Here is a 24908-nt window from a genome sequence, read left to right on the forward strand (position 1 = left end):
GAGAATATTTCGCTGCACTCTTCTTACGGCCATGGCAGGCATGACCCTCGTAAGCCTGTGGGCCCAGACTCCTGACCCGTATCCTACAATTGATGTCGGAATGCTATTGTGTAATCGTTTGTGACCAATCCCAATCAAATGCGCGGCGTTTAGGAAAATATTAAGTAGCACATGATGTCACATGCGTACTAATATGATTTCCAGTCACTCCTGCCGCATAGAGTCGCTGTTGTAGTCTTTAGTCTTTTTCCACCACGCATACTTGCTCCTGCCTAGTCTCGGAAGCCACAAACGACCACAACCTATGCAACATCCATTAACCCTCAGTTCTGTGGTCATAGCAGAGAACATTAAACACAAACTTAACAGCGAACCAGGCATCCTTACCACATCTGCATCTGCAACAACTGTAGTCCCGTATTCCTTATCTGAATGTTATCAGGAATTCCATTCATCTAATGATTACTTCATTACTAATGGCGCTTTCACTTATGACTAGGTGCTGTACATAAAATCTCTCAATCGTGGGCCAAAGGATACCATTGCTTGAAGTGCCTTACATGAAACAGAAATTTGACTCAAGTCTGTAAAAACCTTCCCATTTGTCCCTATAGCAAAGTTAATCACCTTGTAACGATGGTATAGCAGAAACATAGGCTGTGAGGTGGGGTGACTGGAAATAATGAGAGCGTAGTTATATGTTAGCAGTAACACGATTTATTAACGACATCTCTTCCACTGAACACAGTTAAGTAAAAAAGTTATAAAGAAGTTAGGTATAGTGAAAATAATAAACATAAAATCCTTATCTAGCCCTGATTTAATAATTTCTTTCGTGAGTGGAATATTCGATTCTATAATTCAATAACAGCAAAATTAAATCACACTTCAAACGTGCAATACAAAATTTCATAACACGTTACTGTGCTCTGGTTCAAATTTCTCGAAATCCACAAGAGAGAAGAAATGGAAGCACTGGAACCGTAACCTAAAATCCATAACATTGCCTTCACAATTAAAATTTAAATTACACAAAACAAATTAAATTCAACAAATAAGTGCACAAACGAAGTACGTAAACAGAATTTACTAGACAGAGTAATTCTGACCAAATCTGACATTCATTTTCATTATGCACACACTGGCATAATGGAATAAATTCGTGTAAAAAGACACATAACAGAAAATAAACAAAACCAAACAGCTAAACGCTAATCTACCACAGAATTTGCCCAAACGTACAAGCTGTAACAACACGATCCAATGTGAACTACGTAACTCTGTTAGCACCGATGCCTGTGCTGCTTCCTGTCAGTAAACAGTCAGCAATAAAGCGCAGAAACTCAAAACAGAACTTTCTCAGGCTTCACCTCAATACCAGTGGGACTCTGCAAGAAAGTTTAACTAGCAATAAAGGATTGTTGTTAGAAACTGTGTGGTACGGAAGTTCCCATTGGCGAGCACGCAGGACTATAGCGGCAGTCACGTCCATGCAGCCCAGGCACTGTCGTCGGGGTACCAGGGCAACACCGGCCGACGAGCCCTCCGTGCCTTCGACACCTCTTACTCATTGATGTCAACCAGCGACCGCCCATCGACATCCAAGGCCCTGGCTCCAAATTCCAACTCATCCCGTGCCCAATCCAAGACTCCTTCACCACAGTCGCCATCCCTCTCTTGTTGACACCGGTCGCAGTGTCTGAGGCTCCTTCGGTGATCCGCGCGCCTCTTTCCGCATCGATCATCACCTCCAGACGTGGTGGCACACGCTGACCGGAGCAAGACTTGAACTGTGTCGCAAAATCACCGCACAGTCTCCTGAAACAGTCTTTCAGACTACAGTCCCAGCAATACCTAACACTCGCATCCTATTCCTTCTACATATTCATGTAAATGTTAGGCAAAGCTCCAACCATAAAAAACGATTAACTGTCCCTATCTACCCTATTGATAGAGCATTCCATCTAACTAAAACTATCCCACACACACGACTGATTTCGTTTCACAACTATTGTTCTTCAAAATATCCACTTCTTTCAGAGACTCTACATCCTCCAACAAATCAAACAGGCCTGCTGCACATTTCACAAGAATGTCACCCCCTCATAATCCCACCTGCGCTTCCTTTTCGCTTTTTCTGGTGTATAATCCATCCCAACACTATCCTATAAAATCCAGTGCTATAGCAAAGCTTAGTCCTGTTCCTTTACCCCAACAATTGCAGTGCTCCACTGACGTTTCCCTTCCACATGTCACGTCCCTTTACCTCCTCCTCGCATACATCTCGCCTCTGTTTTCTCACACACAATTCTGTACGGCCCACCTGCTTACCTAGAGCTGCTCATCCTGCCTCAGAAGACAGCCACAGCAGCTTCAGTATAAACATTCTCGGCTGTCATGTAGAACTGTCGGCTTGTTCTCTGACACCGAATATATGATATTCAGCAGGATCTTCTCTGCTCTTGTGGTGCTCTTAAATTCTCCTTTTCAGTCCAGCTTCTCCAAGTCCCCCATGGATGCATCTATCAAAGTTGCCTCGAGCAGGCACAAACACATCATCTCCCAGCAAGATAATGCTGTAAACATCAATTACCTGTTTCTGCATACCACAGGTGTCTCAACACAAAAAGTCCGCAGCTCGTTGTCTCGCGCTCGCGTTCTCGCTTCGCGAGCACGGAGTCCCGGGTTCGATTCCCAGCGGGGTCAGGGATTTTCACCTGCCTCGAGACGATTGGGTGTTTGTGTTGTCCTCATCATTTCATCATCATTCATGAAAGTGGCGAGATTGGACTGAGCAAAGGTTGGAAATTTGTACGGGGGCTGATAACCGCGCAGTTGAGCGCCCCCCAAACTAAACATCAACAACACATAAACGTGTCAGTGGAGCTGCCGCTGTTTGTGTGGCAAGTCACCTGCCTGGCTCTTTCACTTGATGAACTGCCTTCCAAACTATTTGAATTTAATAACCAAATTGTCATATTTTTTACAAAACACGAGCTTATAAACCCGGGGTTGCCTGACCATTCGCTTTGCCAATTTTCTATTAGAAACGAAACCTTGTATGTAGGCTTACTCCTGCAGTAGAGTCGGAGTGAAATACGCCGGGCTGCTTCTGTACGCTGGGCGCAGCTTTTTTGAGCGTACAACGCGATATTGTAAACTTCTCTATGGCAACGCCTCTTCATAGCCCTATGGACAACGATTGTTTTCGTCTGCAGTCATTTGCGCTTTGTAGTTAAAAGCTGTCAAAAGCGAAGCCAGTTGTCAGGGGTTTCCTTAAGTTGACTCGACTATAGGAGTATCTTAGTACTTAAGAATAATTGTATTAAAACTTCATGCAATATGCGGAAATTTTGACGCACCTCAGTGTTTATAACGTCATTTCTCCCGAACTATGTACGGTACCATAACATAATTTTGTAGCGGCATTTAGATTCTTATGTGGATGCTGGCCACGAAATTTTTTGTGAGTAGAGTTAATAGCATAGAAGTAATAAATGTAGACGTCATGCACAATGCGGCACTTTTTCGCGCGTCTCCGTGTTTATAACTTCATTTCTCCTGAACTATGTGTAATACAATGACAAAATTTTGTAGATGCATTTAGTGGCATGTGTGCATACTGTCTGCGAAATTTTTCTGAGTAGAGTTAGTAGCATATAAGTAATAAATTGGAATCCTATCTTCTGAAATATGACAAGTAGGTAGTTCTTGCCCCAACAGCGATTGTTGCCTGACAGTAAGGGATATGTATACCAAGTTGGATTGAAATCAGTCTACTTGTTTCGAGGAGATGTGAAACATACACTTTTACAATACGGATGTATTTACAAGTCTACATATTTTAGTGTAGTGTTCGCAAAGTTTTAGGTCATTATGGAAATTTGTGGTAAGTTCCTATGGGACCAAACTACTGAGGTCATCGGTCCATAGGCTTACACACTACTTGCCCGCATCTCGTGGTCGTGCGGTAGCGTTCTCGCTTCCCACGCCCGGGTTCCCGGGTTCGATTCCCGGCGGGGTCAGGGATTTTCTCTGCCTCGTGATGGCTGGGTGTTGTGTGCTGTCCTTAGGTTAGTTAGGTTTAAGTAGTTCTAAGTTCTAGGGGACTTATGACCACAGCAGTTGAGTCCCATAGTGCTCAGAGCCAGCCACACACTACTTAACCTAACTTAAACTAACTTACGCTGAGGACAACATACACACCCATGCCCAAGAGAGGACTCCAACCTCCGACGGGGGGAGCTGCGCGAACCGTGGCAAGGCGCCCCAGACTGCGAGGCTACCCCACCCGGCGTTTTAGGTCATAAGGCAGAGCTTTTTATTTATTATGCACGCATAATCATGGCAGCAAAAGCTATTTTGATAATAGCTTGTTAATTTGAAATGTATTTAATACTAATGTCTCATAAAGCTGGTGCATAGATGTTATTAACAGATTCAATCAACAGTTGCTGTCGATTTTGGGTGTACTCCACGTGGACTAATTGTCGCCACCTGAAGAAATAATGTCATCAGTATATAGTTATGCCAATTTAAATCACCTTTTGTAATTGGACTGTGTGTTTTTGTAATTTAAAGTATATCTGTCTTTCTGTAAGTGGAAGGGAAAAACAAAACAAAAATAATAATAACAAAATAAAAATAAAATCTGAAGGCAACGTTCCCAACGAGTCGGCAAGAACTTATATCTTTGTGTAATTTTTGAACCAGTTGTTAGCTGACGTCCCGATTAAGTATAGATTTTAATATTGAGTCTGAACCATGTTCCGCAAGTTCAAAGTTTTGGTGTGTGAATTTTTTTAAAATATAGTCTTAACTTTTAAATTTTTGGAGTTTGATGTTGTATAACAAACGCCCTTCAGTCTTTATATTCCTTTCATCTTAATTGCAGATATCTAATGATGGTAGCTGCCAGAAACAACATGTAAATAAAGACATCTTATTTTGCGATCTAGACGGCTGTATTCACAAAAGATTCAAGATGATCGTGGATTCATATCGGAAATATATTTCCTTCGTTAATACACTCGTACAACAAAGTCGTTTCAACAAACATTCCACGTGTTAACAGCGAAGCGAATTATTGCGTCGAAAGTGAAAGTCAATGACAGACTCGAGTGTGACGCTGCTCGTTTGAAAGTGTCCTCAATTTTTGATCCATATCCAACTTACAGGGAGGATATAATTTAGTGGACGACAAAACAAGAAATCATGAGCGATCAATAAAAAAGAGACGTACCAGGGAAAAAGGGATTGGAATAAATCAGTAATGAACACTATTCACGACACTGGTCTAACTTATTCTTTTGTCGCACTCAAATGGGTATAGCAACGCAGAAGAGACTCATTTTCATTACCGTAACACACTAGGGGTAAACAAAGTATAGTAGGTAATTTGGTCGATAAGTTGTCAACCAGGAAATTCTTCAGATTTACCTATCAATTTATCGTGAATTCACGATTCAACCAAGTGATGGCAGTTACCTCTTTGCTTTCCATAAGTACGAAAGTAATATCGAGTGTTTGGTTACATAGTATCACTTCGTATTTAATGAATCTTAATTTCCTTTGATACTGCAGATAACCATTAAATATATGGCTTTGCGAGATGGACGTCATTTAGCAGCGCACACACACACCAGTCTCATTGGATGTACAGGGTGGTCCTTTGATAGTGACCGGGCCAAATATCTCACGAAATAAGCATCAAACGAAAAACTACAAAAAACGAAATTCGTCTAGCTTGAAGGGGGAAACTAGATGGCACTATGGTTGGCCCGCTAGATGGCGAAGCCATAGGTAAAATGGATATCAACTGCGCTTTTTTTAAATAGGAACCCCCATTTTTTTATTACATATTCGTGTAGTACTTAAAGAAATATGGATGTTTTAGTTGGACCAGTTTTTCGCTTTGTGATAAATGGCGCTGTAATAGTCACAAACGTATAAGTACGTGGTTTCACGTAACATGGCGCCAGTGCGGACGGTATTTGCTTCGCGATACATTACCCGTGTTAAAATGGACCGTTTACTAATTGCGGAAAAGATCGATATCGTGTTGATGTGTGGCTATTGTGAACAAACTGCCCAACGGGCGTGTGCTATGTATGCTGCTCGCTATCCTGCACGACATCATCCAAGTGTCCGGACCGTACGCAGGATAGTTACGTTATTTAAGGAAACACGAAGTGTTCAGCCACATGTGAAACGTCAGCCACGACCTGCAACAAATGATGACACCCAAGCAGGTGTTTTAGCTGCTGTACCGCCTAATCCGCACATCAGTAGCAGACAAATTGCGCGAGAATCGGGAATCTTAAAAACGTCGGTGTAGAGAAGGCTACATCAACATCGATTGCACCCGACCATATTTCTATGCACCAGGAATTGCATGGCGACGACTTTGAACGTCGTGTACAGTTCTGCCACTGGGCACAAGTGACATTACGGGACGATGACAGATTTTTTGCACGCGTTCTATTTAGCGACGAAGCGTCATTCACCAACAGCGGTAATGTAAACCGTCATAATATGCACTATTGGGCAACGGAACATCCACGATGGCTGCGACAAGTGGAACATCAGCGACCTTGGCGGGTTAATGTATGGTGCGGCATTATGGGAGGAAGGATAATTGGCCCCCATTTTATCGATGACAATCTAAATGGTGCAATGTATGCTGATTTCCTACATAATATTCTATCGATGTTACTACAAGATGTTTCACTGCATGACAGAATGGCGATGTACTTCCAACATGATAGATGTCCGACACATAGCTCGCGTGCGGTTGAAGCGGTATTGAATAGCGTATTTCATGGCAGGTAGATTAGTTGTCGAAGCACCATACCATGGCCCGCACGTTCACCGGATCTGACGTCCCCGGATTTCTTTCTGTGGGGAATATTGAAGGATATCTGCCATCGTGTTCCACCGACAACGCCTGACAACATGCGTCAGCGCATTTTCAATGCATGTGGGAACATTACGGAAGGCGAACTACTCGCTGTTGAGAGGAATGTCGTTACACGTACTGCCAAATGCATTGAGGTTGACGGACATCATTTTGAGCATTTATTGCATTAATGTGGCATTGACAGGTAATTACGCTGTAACAGCATGCGTTCTCAGAAATGATAAGTTCACAAAAGTACATGTGTCAAATTGGAACAACCGAAATAAAATGTTCAAACGTACCTACGTTCTGTATTTTAATTTAAAAAACCTATATTTTACCAACTGTTCGTCTAAAATTGTGAACCATATGTTTGTGACTATTACAGCGCCATCTACCACAAAGCGAAAAAAGTGGTCCACCTAAAACATTCATATTTCTCTACGTACTACATCTGCATCTACATGACTACTCTGCAACTCACATTTAAGTGCTTGGCAGAGGGTTCATCGAACCACAATCATACTATCTCTCTACCATTTCACTCCCGAACAGGGCGCGGGAAAAATGAACACCTAAACCTTTCTGTTTGAGCTCTGATTTCTCTTACTTTGTTTTGATGATCATTCCTACCTATGTAGGATTCGCATTCGGAAGAAAAAGTTGGTGACTGAAATTTCGTAAATAGATCCTGCCGCGACGAAACACGTCTTTGCTTTATTGACTTCCATCCCAACTCGCGTATCATATCTGCCACACTCTCTCTCCTATTACGTGATAATACAAAACGAGCTGCCCTTTTTTGCACCCTTTCGACGTCCTCCGTCAATCCCACCTGGTAAGGATCCCACACCGCGCAGCAATATTCTAACAGAGGACGAACGAGTGTAGTGTAAGCTCTCTCTTTAGTGGACTTGCCGCATCTTCCAAGTGTCCTGCCAATGAAACGCAACCTTTAGCTCGCCTTCCCCATAATATTATCTATGTGGTCTTTCCAACGGAAGTTTTTCGTAATTTTAACACCCAGGTACTTAGTTGAACTGACAGCCTTGAGAATTGTACTATTTATCGGGTAATCGAATTCCAACGGATTTCTTTTGGAACTCATGTGCATCACCTCACACTTTTCGTTATTTAGCGTCAACTGTCACCTGCCACACCATACAACAATCTTTTCTAAATCGGTTTGCAACTAATACTGGTCTTCGGATGACCTTACTAGACGGTAAATTACAGCATCATCTGCGAACAACCTAAGAGAACTGCTCAGATTGTCACCCAGGTCATTTATATAGATCAGGAACAGCAGAGGTCCCAGGACGCTTCCCTGGGGAACACCTGATATCACTTCAGTTTTACTCGATGATTTGCCGTCTATTACTACGAACTGCGACCTTCCTGACAGGAAATCACGAATCCAGTGGCACAACTGAGACGATACCCAATAGGCCCGCAGCTTGATTAGAAGTCGCTTGTGAGGAACGGTGTCAAAAGCTTTCCGAAAATCTAGAAATGCGTAATCAACTTGAGATCCCCTGTGGATAGCGGCCATTACTTCGTGCGAATAAAGAGCTAGCTGCGTTGCACAAGAACGATGTTTTCTGAAACCATGCTGATTACGTATCGATAGATCGTTCCCTTCAAGGTGATTTATACTGTTTGAATACAGTATATGCTCCAAAACCCTACTGCAAACTGACGTCAATGATATAGGTCTGTAGTTCGATGGATTACTCCTACTACCCTTCTTAAACACTGGTGCGAAAATAGCTCTGAGCACTATGGGACTTAAGAGCTGTGGTCATCAGTCCCCTAGAACTTAGGACTACTTAAACCTAACTAACCTAAGGCCATCACACACATCCATGCCCGAGGCAGGATTCGAACCTGCGACCGTAGCAGTCGCGCGGTTCCGGACTGCGCGCCTAGAACCGCGAGACACTGGTGCGACCTGCGCAATTTTCCAATCTGTAGGTACAGATCTATCGGTGAGCGAGCGGTTGTATATGATTGCTACGTAGGGAGCTATTGTATCAGCGTAATCTGAAAGGAACCTAATCGTTATACAATCTGGACCTGAAGACTTGCCCGTATCAAGCGATTTGAGTTGCTTCGCAACCCCTAAGGTATCTACTTGTAAGAAACTCATGCTAGGAGCTGTTCGTGTTTCAAATTCTGGAATATTCCATTCGTCTTCCGTGGTGAAGGAATTTCGGAAAACTGCGTTCAATAACTCCGCTTTAGCGGCACAATCGTCGGTAACAGTACCATCAGCACTGCGCAGCGAAGGTATTTACTGCGTCATGCCGCTTGTGTGCTTTACATACGACCAGAATATCTTCGGATTTTCTACCAAATTTCGAGACAATGTTTCGTTGTGGAACCTATTAAAGGCATCTCGCATTTAAGTCCGTGCCAAATTTCACGCGTCTGTAAATTTTAGCCAATTTCGCGTTCTTCTGAACTTCGCATGCTTTTTCCGTTGCCTCTGCAACAGCGTTCGGACCTGTTTAGTGTATCATGGGGGATCAGTTCCATCTCTTACCAATTTATGAGGTATGAATCTCTCAATTGCTGTTGCTACTATATCTTTGAATTTGAGCCATATCTCGTCTACATTTGCATAGTCAGTTCGGAAGGAATGGACATTGTCTCTTAGAAAGGCTTCTAGTGACACTTTATCTGCTTTTTTAAATAAAATTATTTTGCTTTTGTTTCTGGTGGATTTGGAAGAAACGGTATTGAGCCTAGCTACAACGACCTTGTGATCACTAATCCCTGTAGCACTCATGATGTCTCTATTAGCTCTGGATTGTTTGTGGCTAAGAGGTCAAGTGTGTTTTCGCAACCATTTACAATTCGCGTGGGTTCGTGAACTAACTGCTCGAAATAATTTAGGACAACCTCGGAAGATGTTTTCTGCCTACCATCGGTTTTGAGCAAGTATTTTTGCCAACATATCGAGGGAAGGTTGAAGTCCCCACCAACTATAACCGTATGAGTGGGGTATTTATTTGTTACGAGACTCAAATTTTCTCTGAACTGTTCACCAACTATATCATCGGAGTCTGGGGGTCGGTAGAAGGAGCCAATTATTAACTTAGTTCGGCTGTTAAGTATAACCTCCACCCATACCAATTCGCACGGAGTATCTACTTAGACTTCACTACAAGATAAACCACTACTGACAGACACAAACACTCCACCACCAATTCCGCCTAATCCACCTTTCCTGAACACCGTCTGGTACTTCATAAAAATTTCTGCAGAACTTATTTCAGGCTTTAGCCAGCTTTCTGTACCTATAACGATTCCAGCTTCTGTGCTTTCTATTAGCGCTTGAAGCTCAGGAACTTTCCCAGCACAACTACAACATTTTACAATTCCGACTGTTCCTTGATCCAAGCACGTCCTGTATTTGCCATGCACCCTTTAAGATTGCAGCCCATCCCGTACTTTCCCGAGGCCTTCTAACCTAAAAAACCGCCCAGTCCACGCCACACAGCCTCCGCTACCCGCGTAGCCGCCAGCTGAGTGTAGTGAACTCCTGACCTATTCAGCGGAACCCGAAGCCCCACCACCCTATGGCGCAAGTCAAGGAATCTGCAGCCAACACTGTTGCAAAACCGTCTGAGCCTCTGATTCAGACCCTCCACCCGGCTCTGCATCAAAGGTCCGCAGTCGGTTCTGTCAACGATGCTGCAGATGGTGAGCTCTGCCTTTATCTCGTAAGCAAGACCGGCAGCCTTCACCAAATCAGATAGCCGCTGGAATCTAAAGAGAGAATTTCCTCAGATCCAAAGCGACACACGTCATTAGTGCCGACATGTGCCACCACCTGCAGCTGGCTGCACCCTGTGCTCTTGATTGCATCCGGAAGGACTCCCTCCACATCAGTAATGACTCCACCCGGAATGCACACGGAGTGCACACTGGATTTCTTCCCCTCCTTAGCCGCCATATCCCTAAGGGGCCCCACTACGCGCCTAACATTGGAGCTCCCAACTACCAATAAGCCCACCCTCTGCGATTGCCCGGACCTTGAAGGCTGAGAATCATCCTCTCATCCTCTGAAACAGGGCAGGCAGCTGCATCTGGCTCAGCCAGAGACAGTACCTGATACCTGTTTGTCAGACGCACCGGAGAGGCTTTCTGATCAGCCTCCGGGGACGTCTTTCACTGCCTGCCAAGCCTTGGGACGACCTCCCAATCAACTACAGGCGAGGGCTCAGTCCCACACTGCGGGCAGCAACCGGGGCAACCACAGCGGCAGACCGATCTGGGGACAGACGGGACGAGGTTGACATTCTCGTGATACCTAAGTCCGGCTCCCCACAGTGGTGCCCATTGGCAACAGCCTCAAGCTGCGCGACTGAAGTCAGCGCCGCTTGCAGCTGTGAGCGAAGGGATGCCAACTGAGCCCTCATCCGAACACAGCAATCACAGTCACTGTCCATTCTAATCGATGTTGAACAACAGTTACTGAAACACGAGTCCGTGCCTAGATAACGCAAGGGAAACACGCAAAAAATGTTGAACTAACCTGTACAAATGCCTAACGACTGCGCTACAATCTGCCTGAATTTACGATTACAGTAACTAAAACTCGAAATTACACCTCCTATACGAAACTCACACGCAATTTAAGTAAGAATCTACGAAGTAAACCCTAAAGCCCGATGCTACAACTCTCAAATACTATAACACGGCCGAAATTTATGAATTAAACAATGCAAGTACCCAAAAACACGCAAAGAAATTATGAATTAAACTATGTAACAAATAAGTAAGCCAGGAGTATACGACTTGCTGCTGGCAGCTGCTTATCCAACAGCGGCAGGGAGTAAAAAATCGGGGTTCCTACTTAAAAAAACACAGTTGATATCCATTTGACCTATAGCAGCACAATCTAGCGGGCCAAACATAGCATCATCTGGTTTCCCCTTTGAAGCTAGACAAGTTTCATTCTTTGTAATTTTTTCGTTTGACGCTTATTTCGTGAGATATTTGGCCCGGTCACGATCAATGGACCACCCCGTATAATATGGTGCTAACGTCATTGCTCCCTTGTTTTGTTTCTGGAACAGGATATTTGCGAAACCCAGCGTAAACACTCAGCCTTCCACTCATCATTTCGGTTAGATCCGACAATACTATTTTCATTAGGTGGCATGTTGGCTAAGGGTATATTCTGACGGTCTACAGAGCAATAAAGAGGAAGTAAATCGTTTCTGATTTCAGAACTCTGCGCGGATAGAATTGGCGAATTGCTGTTAAATATTATTTCATTATGAGATCACGATAAGGCATCTCCTTAACAAAATCTGCAGCCGAAATATCCGTATCTCCTTCTGCTGGAGAATCACTACCATTTATTAATGATGACGAATTCTGTAGCGGATTTTCTGTTTGTCGTTTCCTGTCGTCTCAACACAACAGTGCTGCCTCATTATGTGCCGTTTCTGTGTATGTGTTGTGCATAGAAATGAGATTATTGAATTTGATAAGTAATTTCCAAATATAATGTGCGTAATGGTCACATTGAAAGAGAATTACATTGCAAAACTGATATCATGGTGTAATGGATGTACGTCTGAAGGTGCACGAAATCAGTAAATACGACATTACATTTACTGAATTATTTATTTGGAACACTGTGTTATTTACAGCTTCTGTTCCTGAGGAAGCTGGAACAGCCGGTCACTAGAGTGGAGCCCTTACGAGATGCTGACGCCGGCGGTGCTGGAGATCCAGTCGAGGAAGGAGGTGACCCTGGCGTAGCCGGACGGGTCGCCGCTCGAGCAACCAGCGTCCGACACGAAGCTGACGACGCCGATCAGGGTGAAGCTGCCCGTCGAGCCGATCACCATGGGGCCGCCGCTGTCACCCTGCAACGTGACCACACCGTGTAATCTCTGACTGGTGTAGGCCAGAACACGTAGTCCCAAACATGACAGTGTAGCGCTAAAGCTTCTAAAATAGTGCCGCTATAAGTCCATTAAATCGCTGTCCTGGAATGCTACTGTCAGTTTGGCGAGTCTACAGTTATGGCGAGTTAAGTTTAATCCAGGAAAGCCCACGCTTTACATCTCATTTTTGTTTTCACGCCGCTGACATGCCAAATTGTGTTATACTTAAATTGATTCACATTGTCTGAAACTGATTGAGGTCAGCGAATGCATTATAAGTCTACAAAATAATTTATACTACTTCAGTTACTTCAGTACATGCAAAGCCGTTTATACAGGTTAAACTTGAGAGACTTCTTAAAAAACGTACAATGAAGAGAAAAATGCCTTCAACATAAACATTTATGCAAAATTAGCAACAGGTACCCACATTAAGGACACCGGCCACCAATTCCAGCATATCACGAATGATCTTATATATATGTCAAAAGAATTAGGGGAACATGACTATGGGCGCTCACATACTCCACTGAGCAATAACTGAGCACTGGATATGTTACCAAATTATATCTTTGTCTTCCATAAATTAGACACACAAAAAACACCATTACATCCTCGATTGTTTATATATCAAGAACTGAACTTTCCAACGGCTGTCGAAAACAAAGTGGAAACAGTCATTCATCCCGTTATCCTGGGAACTTTTAATTGGACTTTGAGCGCTTCAGTAAGGTGCATGTTCTCCGTGAGCGTTTATCACTGCCCGACACCCACGTGGCAAGCTCGGTATACGTCTCCGGAGATGCTGTGCGTTCCCATTCTCCCATGAGACCCCATGAGAGTTCTTGCAGAGTCTGTGACGGAACTGAACGAACACAGACTCCTCTGTCAAGCATGTCCCACGTATGTGCCATGCTGTGCTATTGCTTCAATGTCCAGGAGTCAAAAGACGGTCGTCTCATTGCCTCTGGCACTAGAAGGATCTGTTCGCCTGGCGACAAGGCGACCACGGACTGAGGATCAGTACGGCTGTCAACTTTGAAGCCTCCCCACAACATCACAGAACTTGAAAATTGTTGATTTCCTGGACAACATTTGGCAGGTGCCCCTCGCTATGGGCCTTCGCACACGAACAAGGCCATCGCCTTGCGTCATAGAATATCTGGCCTCCTCTGTCGTCAATTGACACAGGAACGGCGGAAATGAAGACGTGCTGCAGGATGTTGTCGTGTCAAGCGGGGTGCTCGAACAGGACGTCTGGTTGGTAAAATCCAATCCCGTAACTCATTTACTGTAGTCTGATCGGACACAATCGCTCCTCTGGCTCTTTTGAGGTCGTTTTGCACAGAGATGACCAGATATCGGTATTCACATTGGGTTATAATGTGTCAGAGAAATTATCCAACTCGCTTTGTGTACTGATCTTTATCCCTGCAGCGTATCCGCAACTTATCGATGATACATGAAGAGGCATAGGCATCTGCAGCAATACGACTGAAAATCCATCCTTTTTGGATGAAACAGACCTCCCTTGCAACTTGCACTGCTTTAAGATGTAGCAGTGCCTGTGCTTGATTGATGACAATTTCCATCTATGTACCGCATTAGTAAACACTGGGACACTGGTACTCACTTCCTTCTGAGGGGTCACCTGACGATGTAACGCACTGCACAGCCAGTAGATGGCGAATCATTTTTGTTGTTGCCTACTTTGAAACTGAAGTTCTCAAGCCATCCAATAAGACCACAGGTCTGCTTTTATCAAAATAGATTAACTTACCGGACGTTGATACACATGTTCCCCCAATTTCTTTGAACAGCACAACGGGCGCCACATGAACTCGTATGAAGAACTAAAGAACTAGAAATCTTCATTCATGGCACAGTTTATGGTAAAATACTGCTAAATGACAAGGCAGAAGAAATTTCTTCAAAAATTTCTCGAAGGTTGTGTGCTTGTTTTATTAATTGTAAAGAATTAACTGAAATAAAACATTTTCTCAACGTTACTCAATAGCAAAGAAATATGAAATAGTCGTACTATCTGGTGCTTTCCATGACATAAATATGCTTATATAAAAAAACTGCACTCGCCCAGCAACTGAAATAAGTTTATCTTAGTAGTAAAGATGCTCTGGGACACGAACATCTAAATATGAAAGTGCCAAGTGATGATGATGATGTGTTTATTATTGTGCTTTGTGTGGTAGACATAGATCTTCCAAAAAAATCTGAGTAAATACATTAATGAAATAATGTGGAAATAGAATTGACTTTTAACAAATTAATCCTTCCGTACAGGGATGAATTTGGGTATATAATCTCACTGGCACACCCAGCAAATAATCCTCATCGCACTACAGATTAATGTGCTCGTAACTGCAAAGCACCTGGTGATAGCAACATGCTGCCGAAACACGTCGTGCTAATAAATTTAAGTAAAAAGCTGAAACAGTATAAATTAATTTATAAACAGCGTAAGGTGTATATTCAGTATGACAGTCCTTTCATTCCATGTCTCTCATTGCCTTTCCTTGAGCTAAATACTCATTCCTTAGGAAGAACTGATATTGGTCTCCGAAGATATCCTACTATTTTCAACATAGGTTCAAAAAAATGTGTGTGAAATCTTATGGGACATACCTGCTAAGGTCATCAGTCGCTAAGCTTACGCACAACTTAACCTAAATTATCCTAAGGACAAACACACACACCCATGTCCGAGCGAGGACTCGAACCTCCGCCGGGACCAGCCGCTCAGTCCAGGACTGCAGCGCCTGAGACCGCTCGGCTAATCCCACGCGGCCCAACATAGGTAGAAGATTTGTAGGAAATCAGCACTGCTATAATTGCATGTACAGGCTGTGTCTGTGATTGCAACTTCCACTCTGAGATGTAGAGGTTAACACAGGAAGGGAATAAGTGGCGGGTCGCATCAAACCAATTAGAGAACTGATGACCAAAAAAATCAGTATTAGTTTTAATGAGTACAACGGGAGGTACTTACGTTGCAGGTGCTCTGTCGGTTGGAGCCGGTGGCGCAGAGTGTTGAGGAGACGATGACGCCTCCGTAGTACTGCTGGCAGAGCGAGTTGGAGATGACGCTCAGCGTCGTGTACTGCAGCGTGCTGGCCGTGTTGCCGTCTGGAAACACACCACACGGCCTCCTCTTACCCTTCCCGAATGCTGTCACAAGCGATAGCCTCACTAGTGGCATCAAGCTGCCGTTTGTTCAGTTGCCAAGACAGTTCTTTATGGTTTTTGTCTGTCCGTCCTTCTGATTGGAGGTTTGCTTTATGTAATAAAATGGAACACTTGCAGCCGTCCTTTAGATGTTACTTATTATATAGCTACCAGTTTCGGTGATTCAATACACCATATTCAGACCATAACTGACTCTCAGAGTGTGAACTCCAGTCGTACACGCGACCCCTTCAGTGGGCAACACCTATGAACTGGTTATCGCAGGCTTCTGTAACAGCGATGTCATGTCTCGAGCCAACAACTTACTTGTTAGTTGCAGGCACAACATCGCTGTTTGCACAGTTCATAGATGTTGGCCACTGATGGGTTCGTGTATAGTATTGGAGTTTACACAGTTAAGGCCTAAAGATGGTATAATGAATCACCGAAACTGGTAATTACACAATAAATAACATCGAAAGGACAGCTGCAGGTGTTCCATTTTATTACATAAGTTCTTTATGATATTACGTCACGAAATTTCGCAGATAACGCAAAGCAGCTAGTGGGCCGAACTAACTCAATAAATCATTGTGATGTATTTCATATTATATATTTCTCATCACATACATGATTTGTTTGTAACGCTTTATTAGGCCAACAGGGGTCACATGATATTTGTTTTTACTCACAAATGTAACATTTAAGTGAGTATTAACAGAACCAATAATGACAGTTCAAGCTATGTGACTTGTTATTGAACTGGTAGTGCAATAACAGAGAATCATAAGTTTGATTTCGAGTTCGAATATACAATATAAACTTCTCTCATGTGTTAAACAGAGACGATTATCCGCTAGAGATTGCTGGTTAATCTACGCTAGCTGATGACCTTCCAACGCGAAATGCACACTGCATCTTCCAGAAAAAATTATGCTATAAGCAGCACGAAGTAGATGCGATGTGTATTCTAAAGCTGCAAAGCCAAAACCAGTGGTTAGTATCTCCTTTTCACACAGTCATAAGCCTTACATGGATGCAGTCTTCATATTCTTATCTTTGTTTCTGTATAATCTTGTTTTACCGATCTTTATCAACAGTCAGCGCTAAAGGTTCTAATTTTCCTCAGCTTTTACATTTTAATAATGCCCAACCACATGTCCCGTCATCCGACGATTCTTCTCTTATCAATATTCTACAGATTTATTTCGTTGATTTTATCCTTTCTAACACGTCCTCATTACGTATTTCATTTCTTAACTTAAATTGTAACATCCTTATGAGGCACCTGCTATAAAAAATTAATGGTTCTTTTCTTTGCAGTCTTACATAAACAAATTAAACTGTAGCACTACTAAGAACAGTCCTCTCCATATCACTAACAGATTCCTTCTACATGCTAATGTGGTTTTTGCTTCCACCTTACAACTCTAGTATTTCATCCTAGACACTACAATCGTCACATTCTACTTACAGTTTATTCCACTACTCTGATGTTCATGTCTTATCCGGAGAACTATGAGGGCATCCTGGTACCAGAGGTCTTTTTTACTGATATAGGAAGACATAAGTTTAATTGAATTTTCTCGAAGCTACAGAAGTCACTTATTTCTACTACCCCCAACTCCAATGGTCAACTTTCGTTCAGAATGTCACCAATCAGTCCAGGAACCCCGTAAACTGTGGTATCGACACTAGTCTCGTTCGTTTTACTTTTATTTTTTTCCTGTCATCCCCTTAACATCCACACCCTTGCCCTACGCATATTTTAGGCTACAGCACTATTTTTTAAATAATGAGTTATTCGTATCTAGTTTGGTTTGAAATTTCCTGAACTAAAACGTTATCACTTTACACCCTGTCTGTAACTGTCTCCTCATACATAGCCATATGTGTACCAAATTTTGTGCAAATTGCTTCAGACGTTCCATAACAATGCCGAAAAAACACATACTACATACATAGTTTCTTCTAGGAGAAGAATGTCACCTTCATACCTCTTCAATGACACTTTTGTATTCTTGATTGGAGCGTGCATTCGCATTCGCCATTCCCGTCTCCACAAAAAGTTAACCGTCAGTATTCATGAACTGCACCTCTCCTACACACTATTTAATATTAGTTAGCTTTACTCAGTTTTTGCAGAAGTTATACTTACTCATGTATGTTTATACCGTTTTCCATAACCTTCGCAATTCTGACTGTCGTATTCCACGTTACATACGTGATGATTTTTTATTAATCAATTTTGAAATGCAAATTCCGAATTATTCTTGGCTATCTGTCAGTACCTCATGAGTATTCATTTGTATTTTTCTATAGATTTATACAGTCAGCAAATTATGAAACTGCCATGTCCAGTTGATCATGTGGTGGGTCCTAGCGTTAGCAGATTGTAATTATTGCGGCAGGTTGAGTACAGTGTCTTTCTGGTACCGTAGTAGTACATTTCGTCTCTCGGGCCTCATTGATTTTGCTGATCCAGAAGGTACCTCAAGCAAACTTGTGGCACTGACGAGGTTACTCAGAGGCGTGCTACTTTTACTCAGATCACTCAAAATTTTACACGTTGTAACGTAGTCTTACATTTACAGATTTATTGTCGCCTTACGATTCTTTTGCAAGGACTTTAGAGGTGAGGTGCAATGAAGAAGCATACAAGACGCCGCCACTTGTGAACGGGAGTGTGTACTTACTATCGGCAGTCAGACCCCAACCGCTGACAGTAGCAGACTGGCCCTCGTAGCTGTTGCCCGCCTGTGAGCGAGAAGGCAGGTTCACCAGAGCGATGTAACCTGCAAGAATAGAAAAATTTGTCAGATACAGGGAAATGATTCAAACAAAATCTTTTTAGAATTAATATTCACCCTGTAGCGGAATGTGGGCTACTGCTGACAGGTTAAAACTGCGAGCCGGTCCTGCACACAATTTTGATCTGCCAGGAAGTTTCCTTTCACATGCCCCAGATTTCTTACAGGAGTGCTAGTCCCGCAGTGTATGCAGGAGAACTTTTGTGAAGTTTGGAAGGTAGAAGATAAGGTTCTAGAGGAAGTAAAGCTGTGAGGGGATGGGGGCCTCGTGAGTCGTACTTGGATAGCTCAGTCGCTAGGGCACATAAGCGAGAGGCAAAGATCCGAAGATCGAGTGCTGACGTTGCACTCGGTTTTAATCTACCAGGAAGTTTAAAAATCCTTTTACATTTCCAAATATTCCCCTGGAAGAATCGATACTTAGAACCCCTGGAGAAATCAGTTCCCAGAATCTATGATCTTTCTTGAAAACATCTCTAGTGATGAAAATACCTAAACAGTCAACACATACGGATGAATTTAGTACTTGAATAAACGTACGACATACACTTGGTTTTGAAATGTCGTTCATCGAAATAATTACAATGAATTCGAAAAATGTCAGCACTCAACTCACAGTTTGTGAGAAACCAAACTTTTTTAACTACCTAAATAAGTGCAAACCATCGCGCACGGTCTCTCTCTGATTTTTAAGAAGTACTAGTCCAGAAAATTTCCTGTGACATTTATTTCGGCCTTAACTGTAGATGATAAAACGATATGAATTTTCAATGGACATTTGTCGTGCTATTTCTTGTAACTGATCTTCCTGCAAAAGACATAGCTTGGATGTTTCGTTTAAAAGAATAGCTTCATGTTCATAGAACTTATGTGTAAATCAGTTAGGTCAGCTAAACTATCTAAAAATCAGTGCCTGTTAGTGGATTCCAACAAACAAGGGACAAAGCTAAAAATAGCCACGATGGACCTGGTTACTTCGGGATGTCAAAACTAATCGGGGAGACCAATTACACTGAGAGGAACCTTTAAAATCTGCTGAAAAAGACAATACGGATTTTATGAATATAAGCAATGATTCTCAGAACCTGTAAATCAAGTACAGGCCGATATTTTCAAAACAAGCATCAAAAAGAAAAGCGTTACGCCTGAAACCAAGAATTTCGTTGGTTATACACAGCGAAAAAGACATAGGAATAAGAATTTTTTCTTCAAAACAGGCATATATTATGAAGGTACAATAAACCCCAATAAAACATTACGACACTGGTCTCAGATTGCTAATTTGTTTGATGTCAGGTGTACAAGATATACTCGTATATACACTAGTCAGTCAGACCATTATGACCGCTGGCCACCGTGACTCGGGATGCTACACGGTGGCGTTGCGGGGCTGCGGGCACGTGACACGGCAACAAAAGTATGTAAGTGGATCAGACACGGACTGGGGACGACCCTCGCGAAGATATGACCTGCAGATGGGGAAGTCCATAGAGATACGAGCCTTTGACGAAGTACAGATTATTATTACGCACAGCCTGTGAACGAGCATCTCAAAAACGACGAAGCTGGTGGAATGTTCAAGTGCCAGTGTCGTGAGCATCTACAGAAAGAGGTAGGAGGACAGTGGAACTACCACTAGACTTGTGGGGTCCGGAGGTTTGTCTGCTCTGTAAACTAGGATAGGTGATGGTCTGTGGCATCTTTGTGGCAACACAATGCTGGTGCCATCACAAGTGCTCCTGAGCACAGTTTTCGTCGTACATTGTGTAACATGGAGCTCTGCAGCAGACCATCCCTACGTGTTCACATGTTGACCCAGCGACATCGTCATTTAAGATTGCACTGGGGACGGGAACATGGGGATTCGACCGCCGATCAATGGATACGTTTAGGTTCTTCGTGTGAATCTCATTTTTTTCCACTAGGTCGAAGGTCGTCACCACAAACTCCGTCATCGAGATGAACGGAGGCTCGAAACGTGCAGTGCGCCACGTACGCAAGCTGGTCGGATCAGTATTATCCTATGGGAGACATTCTCCTGCGGTTGCATAGGAACTTTGGTAGTAAGCGAAGACACGTTGACAACTGCGAGCGACCTGCATCTCTTCACGCTTGACGTCTTCCCTGATGGTTCAAGTGGTTCAAATGGCTCTGAGCACTATGGGACTCAACTTCTGAGGTCATCAGTCCCCTAGAACTTAGAACTACTTAAACCTAACTAACCTAAGGACATCACACACATCCATGCCCGAGGCAGGATTCGAACCTGCGACCGTAGCGGTCGCGCGGCTCCAGACTGTAGCGCCTAGAACCGCTTGGCCACCCCGGCCAGCAAACCCCTGATGGTGATATCATCTTTCAGCAGTGTAATTGAGTCTCAGAGCCAGAACCGTGCTATAGTGGTTTGAGGCTCAGTATAGTGAACTAAGGTCGATGTCTCGGTGACCCAATTCTCCTGACGTAATTCCAATTGAACCCATCTCGATCGCTATCGGGCCCCATCACCGCGTACGCAAATCAGTGGCCCGTTATTTACGCAAATTACTTGACCTGTGCGTAGGCATCTAATGCTACATACCTCCACGAACCTACCAACAAAATTTAGGATTCCTGATACACAGAATCAGTGATACATTTCGTTCCAAAGACGGACAAACAAACTATTAACCTGATGCTCTTAATGTTTTGGCTCATCAGTGTACAATCAATTATTGACACATGAAAATTTGTGCCGGACAGGGATTTCCAGCTTATCACGACCGACCGCCGTAATCACACGAGCGGTTCTAGATGCTTCAGTCTGGAACCGTGCGACCTGCCTCGGGCATGGATGTGTGTGATGTCCTTAGGTTAGTTAGATTTAAGTAGTTCTAAGTTCTAGGGGACTGATGACCTCAGAAGTTGAGTCCCATAGTGCTCAGAGCCATTGGAACTATTTTTGAACTTAAACCTCGTTATGCCACACTGTCAACATCCACTAACGCACATAATGTCATTCCCGCGACGTGGAGAAAGCAATGCTATTATCGTCGTTTTCAGCCCATTTAGGCACGCAATACTTATTTCATTTTGCATGTCTGAAGGAAAAGGCAATGCTGACAACCCACGGCTGTATTAAACATCATGAAACTTGTTCACAGATTGCAAATTCGTTCAACGTCACCTGTAGTACGGATAGATATATGTACAATCTATTAGTGACACGTCAAAATTAATGCCGTGTGATGTTCCAGTTTCCACATTTAAAAAAATGAGAAATAACACATAAATTTTTATGTCCTGCTGAAAATTACAAAACTGATGTAGGAGTACTCTCAAGTATCACTCAACAAAGCAAACTTGGTTCCGTGTCAGGGTGGAAGTAGCATCCTAGAAAGAAGATGTAGATGTATAAATTATCTACGCTTCGTTATCGTTAGAAGTAAAGCATCTAAGCGTGTTAATCGAGTACTGCGCTATAAAGTGACTGCCAGGGTGATGTAAAAGTGCAGAAAGACCCTTCTTTCTCTTTCCTGTCTACACTGGTAGCTGTTTTCTGTAAGATATGGCGAGTTTTCTTGGACTCTGTGTAGTATATTTATAATCAATTGTTCAGTGATTTTCTGTACGTTTCTCGACTACGAGGCATTTGACATTTATTTAATCCATGTTTTATAGTCAGAGTTTGTATTATCGAGCAACATTACAATATTACAATTTACTGCATTGTTTTTAATACAGTGGCAGCAAAAACATACGACTTCTCATTCGGGTAGGACAGAAACAGTCTAAAAATCTTTTAACGGTGTTTCAGGGCAGGTTGTGCTGAAAAATCATTGTTAATATGTGTGAAATCGTATGGGCCTTAACTGCTAAGGTCATCAGTCCCCAAGCTTACACGCTACTTAACCTAAATTATCCTAAGGACAAGCACAAACACCCATGCCCGAGGGAGGACTCGAACCTCCGCCGGGACCAGCCGCACAGTCCATGACTGCAGCGCCTGAGACCGCTCTGCTAATTCCGCGCGGCAATCATTGTTAGAAAACAGGTTCGACACCTGCATCGTTTGCGAATTAACTATCATCGATGTTAGCCAATCAGGCCGTTGAGCGCGCAAATTCAAGCGGCTCACCAGATGCAATTAGTGTCAGTTGTCCTCATGGCGTAGATGATAGCGAACGAGACTGCTCAGGCTTTGGTTTGGGTTCTATCCTTACTACCTATGTCCAATTTTTGTATCGCTCTCTTGTTCGGTTTTAGCTAACCAAATGAAGACATTTAGCGACACCGTCTTTGGTGGGCTGCTTGAATTTGAGCCCGCAACGGACCGATTGGCTAACTTAACCACCAATTAACTTGGAAACGGCACAACGTATAGCATTTTTCATAACAATTATTTCTCAGCACAACCCACCCTTCAACACCCTTACAAGCTTTTCAGACTGTTACCGAACAGCTCTGTATTAGCAATGAAACACAGTGCTGGTTGTGTTGCGATTATGAAAAATCATTTGGAAGATTCTGCATACGATCATCTGGATCTCAGTGTGGTGTTTGAAAGTTAAAATTCAGCGAAAAAAGGTTTACCCAAATATGCTTAACACGGAAAATCAGTTAGCATGAAATAAAACTGCTTTCACGACGAGATACGGAGTAATTTAATACTTTTTTAACTCGAAAAAATTATTATCTTCAGATGAACAAATATAGGCCCACCTTCTTTCTGCAGTTGCGACGATACTCAGATTTCTTGACTTTTTTTCGTTAGGCTGTACGAAGCAAACGATGGCTCCTCTTGCTGCTGTTATCGCTTGTCTTTAGATACTTCCATTGCTACAGCATTTCAAATTCGGCGATTAATATGTTTAGTGAGTTGAAATCAATGAATTTTGTGTCATAATTGCTCATGCTGTTTGTTTTTATATACAGCTGCTGTAAATTTATTTTGCACTAGCAATTGCGGAAAATCGAGCCAGAACAAGTCGAGATTTTGCTTGAAATGAGAATAGAGCTACAAAGGCAGTTGATGAAAGATGAGAGTCAGAAAAGCAAATCAGAAAAGAGATTGGCTTTGTTAACTGCACACTGTCAGCGTTAATTCAAAATAGAAATCAAATTATGGCAATGTTTGAGCGCAATATTTTCCAGTCATGGAGAAGAAATATAAGAACTGTTAAACACGCTGTGTTGTTTGTTTCGTTCAAACAATTTAGGTCGCAGTATGGACCCATATCAGACCCCTTTTTTGCTGGAGAAAGCTGATTAGTTAGTGTGGCAAATTAATTGAATTTTTTGCATATGCAGGCTGCTCCGATTGTAAAAGAAAGTGAACACCACATGTTCAAAAATTTTACTACAACTACAGATATGAAGCGAGGAATGTTTCCAGCACATTGGAAAGTAGCTTCATTTACAACCGTTTACCAGATAAAACTATCATTCTTGGGGAGTCGGTTCAGGGAGGAAAATCTTTAAAGATAGGTCTATGGCATTGGTACGACGCAATTCGGATGGCTCTCAAAAAGGTAGTCATTTGTCTATGAGACAAGTTTAAAATCATTATATTTAAGTAATATGAGACAAGTAAAACATTGTGGATGGTGGTTGATATATTGACGGACTGGATTTCCAAATTCGATTTTCAAAAAAGATTAAGTCATAGTTACGGTTGATGATAGTCCAGAACATCACACACATCGATGCCCGCGGCAGGATTCGAACCTGGGACGGTAGCAGTCACGTGGTTCCGGACTGAAGCGCCTAGAACCGCTACGCCACCGCGGCCGGTACGAGCGTACAGTATTACACTTACACTCACCTACACTCTACTAATGCACATACAACCCGCATATCCGCAAGAAACGGGGCCAGCACACGTAAAGGAAGTACTAAGCGATCACTGGGTTCGTATTTTTGGCAGGCTGTTCTTGGGAATTATACCATATCCTTGGGGCGGCAGTGGTTTTGCAGTAGTCCTGCAGTCAAGGCGGATAAGAACCTTCACAGAACTTTGCCGATGTAGTCTAACAACTCCTTTGTCGATAGGCGGCTGAATTTCCCAGTCAACAATGTCACATGACATTTACATTTTTATTCATGAACTTGATGCAGTCGATGGGAACCTCG

General features: G+C 42.9%; 1 protein-coding gene across 1 annotated transcript in view; it reads right to left on the reverse strand.

The window, feature by feature from the left end:
• Positions 1 to 12522: 12522 nt before the first annotated feature.
• The window catches only part of LOC124595879 (brachyurin-like), a 35189-nt gene continuing 22803 nt past the window's right edge, over positions 12523 to 24908 (reverse strand). Inside the window, exons 5-7 of the mRNA XM_047134787.1 lie at positions 18687 to 18785; positions 15815 to 15951; positions 12523 to 12786 (exon numbers count right to left, since the gene is read on the reverse strand). Coding sequence (XP_046990743.1) covers positions 12616 to 12786; positions 15815 to 15951; positions 18687 to 18785 — 407 coding nt within the window. The 3' untranslated portion in view covers positions 12523 to 12615. The remainder of the gene's footprint in view (positions 12787 to 15814; positions 15952 to 18686; positions 18786 to 24908) is intronic.

The sequence above is a fragment of the Schistocerca americana genome, chromosome 2 (assembly GCF_021461395.2).
Source record: "Schistocerca americana isolate TAMUIC-IGC-003095 chromosome 2, iqSchAmer2.1, whole genome shotgun sequence".
NCBI classification, from domain to species: Eukaryota; Metazoa; Arthropoda; class Insecta; order Orthoptera; family Acrididae; genus Schistocerca; species Schistocerca americana.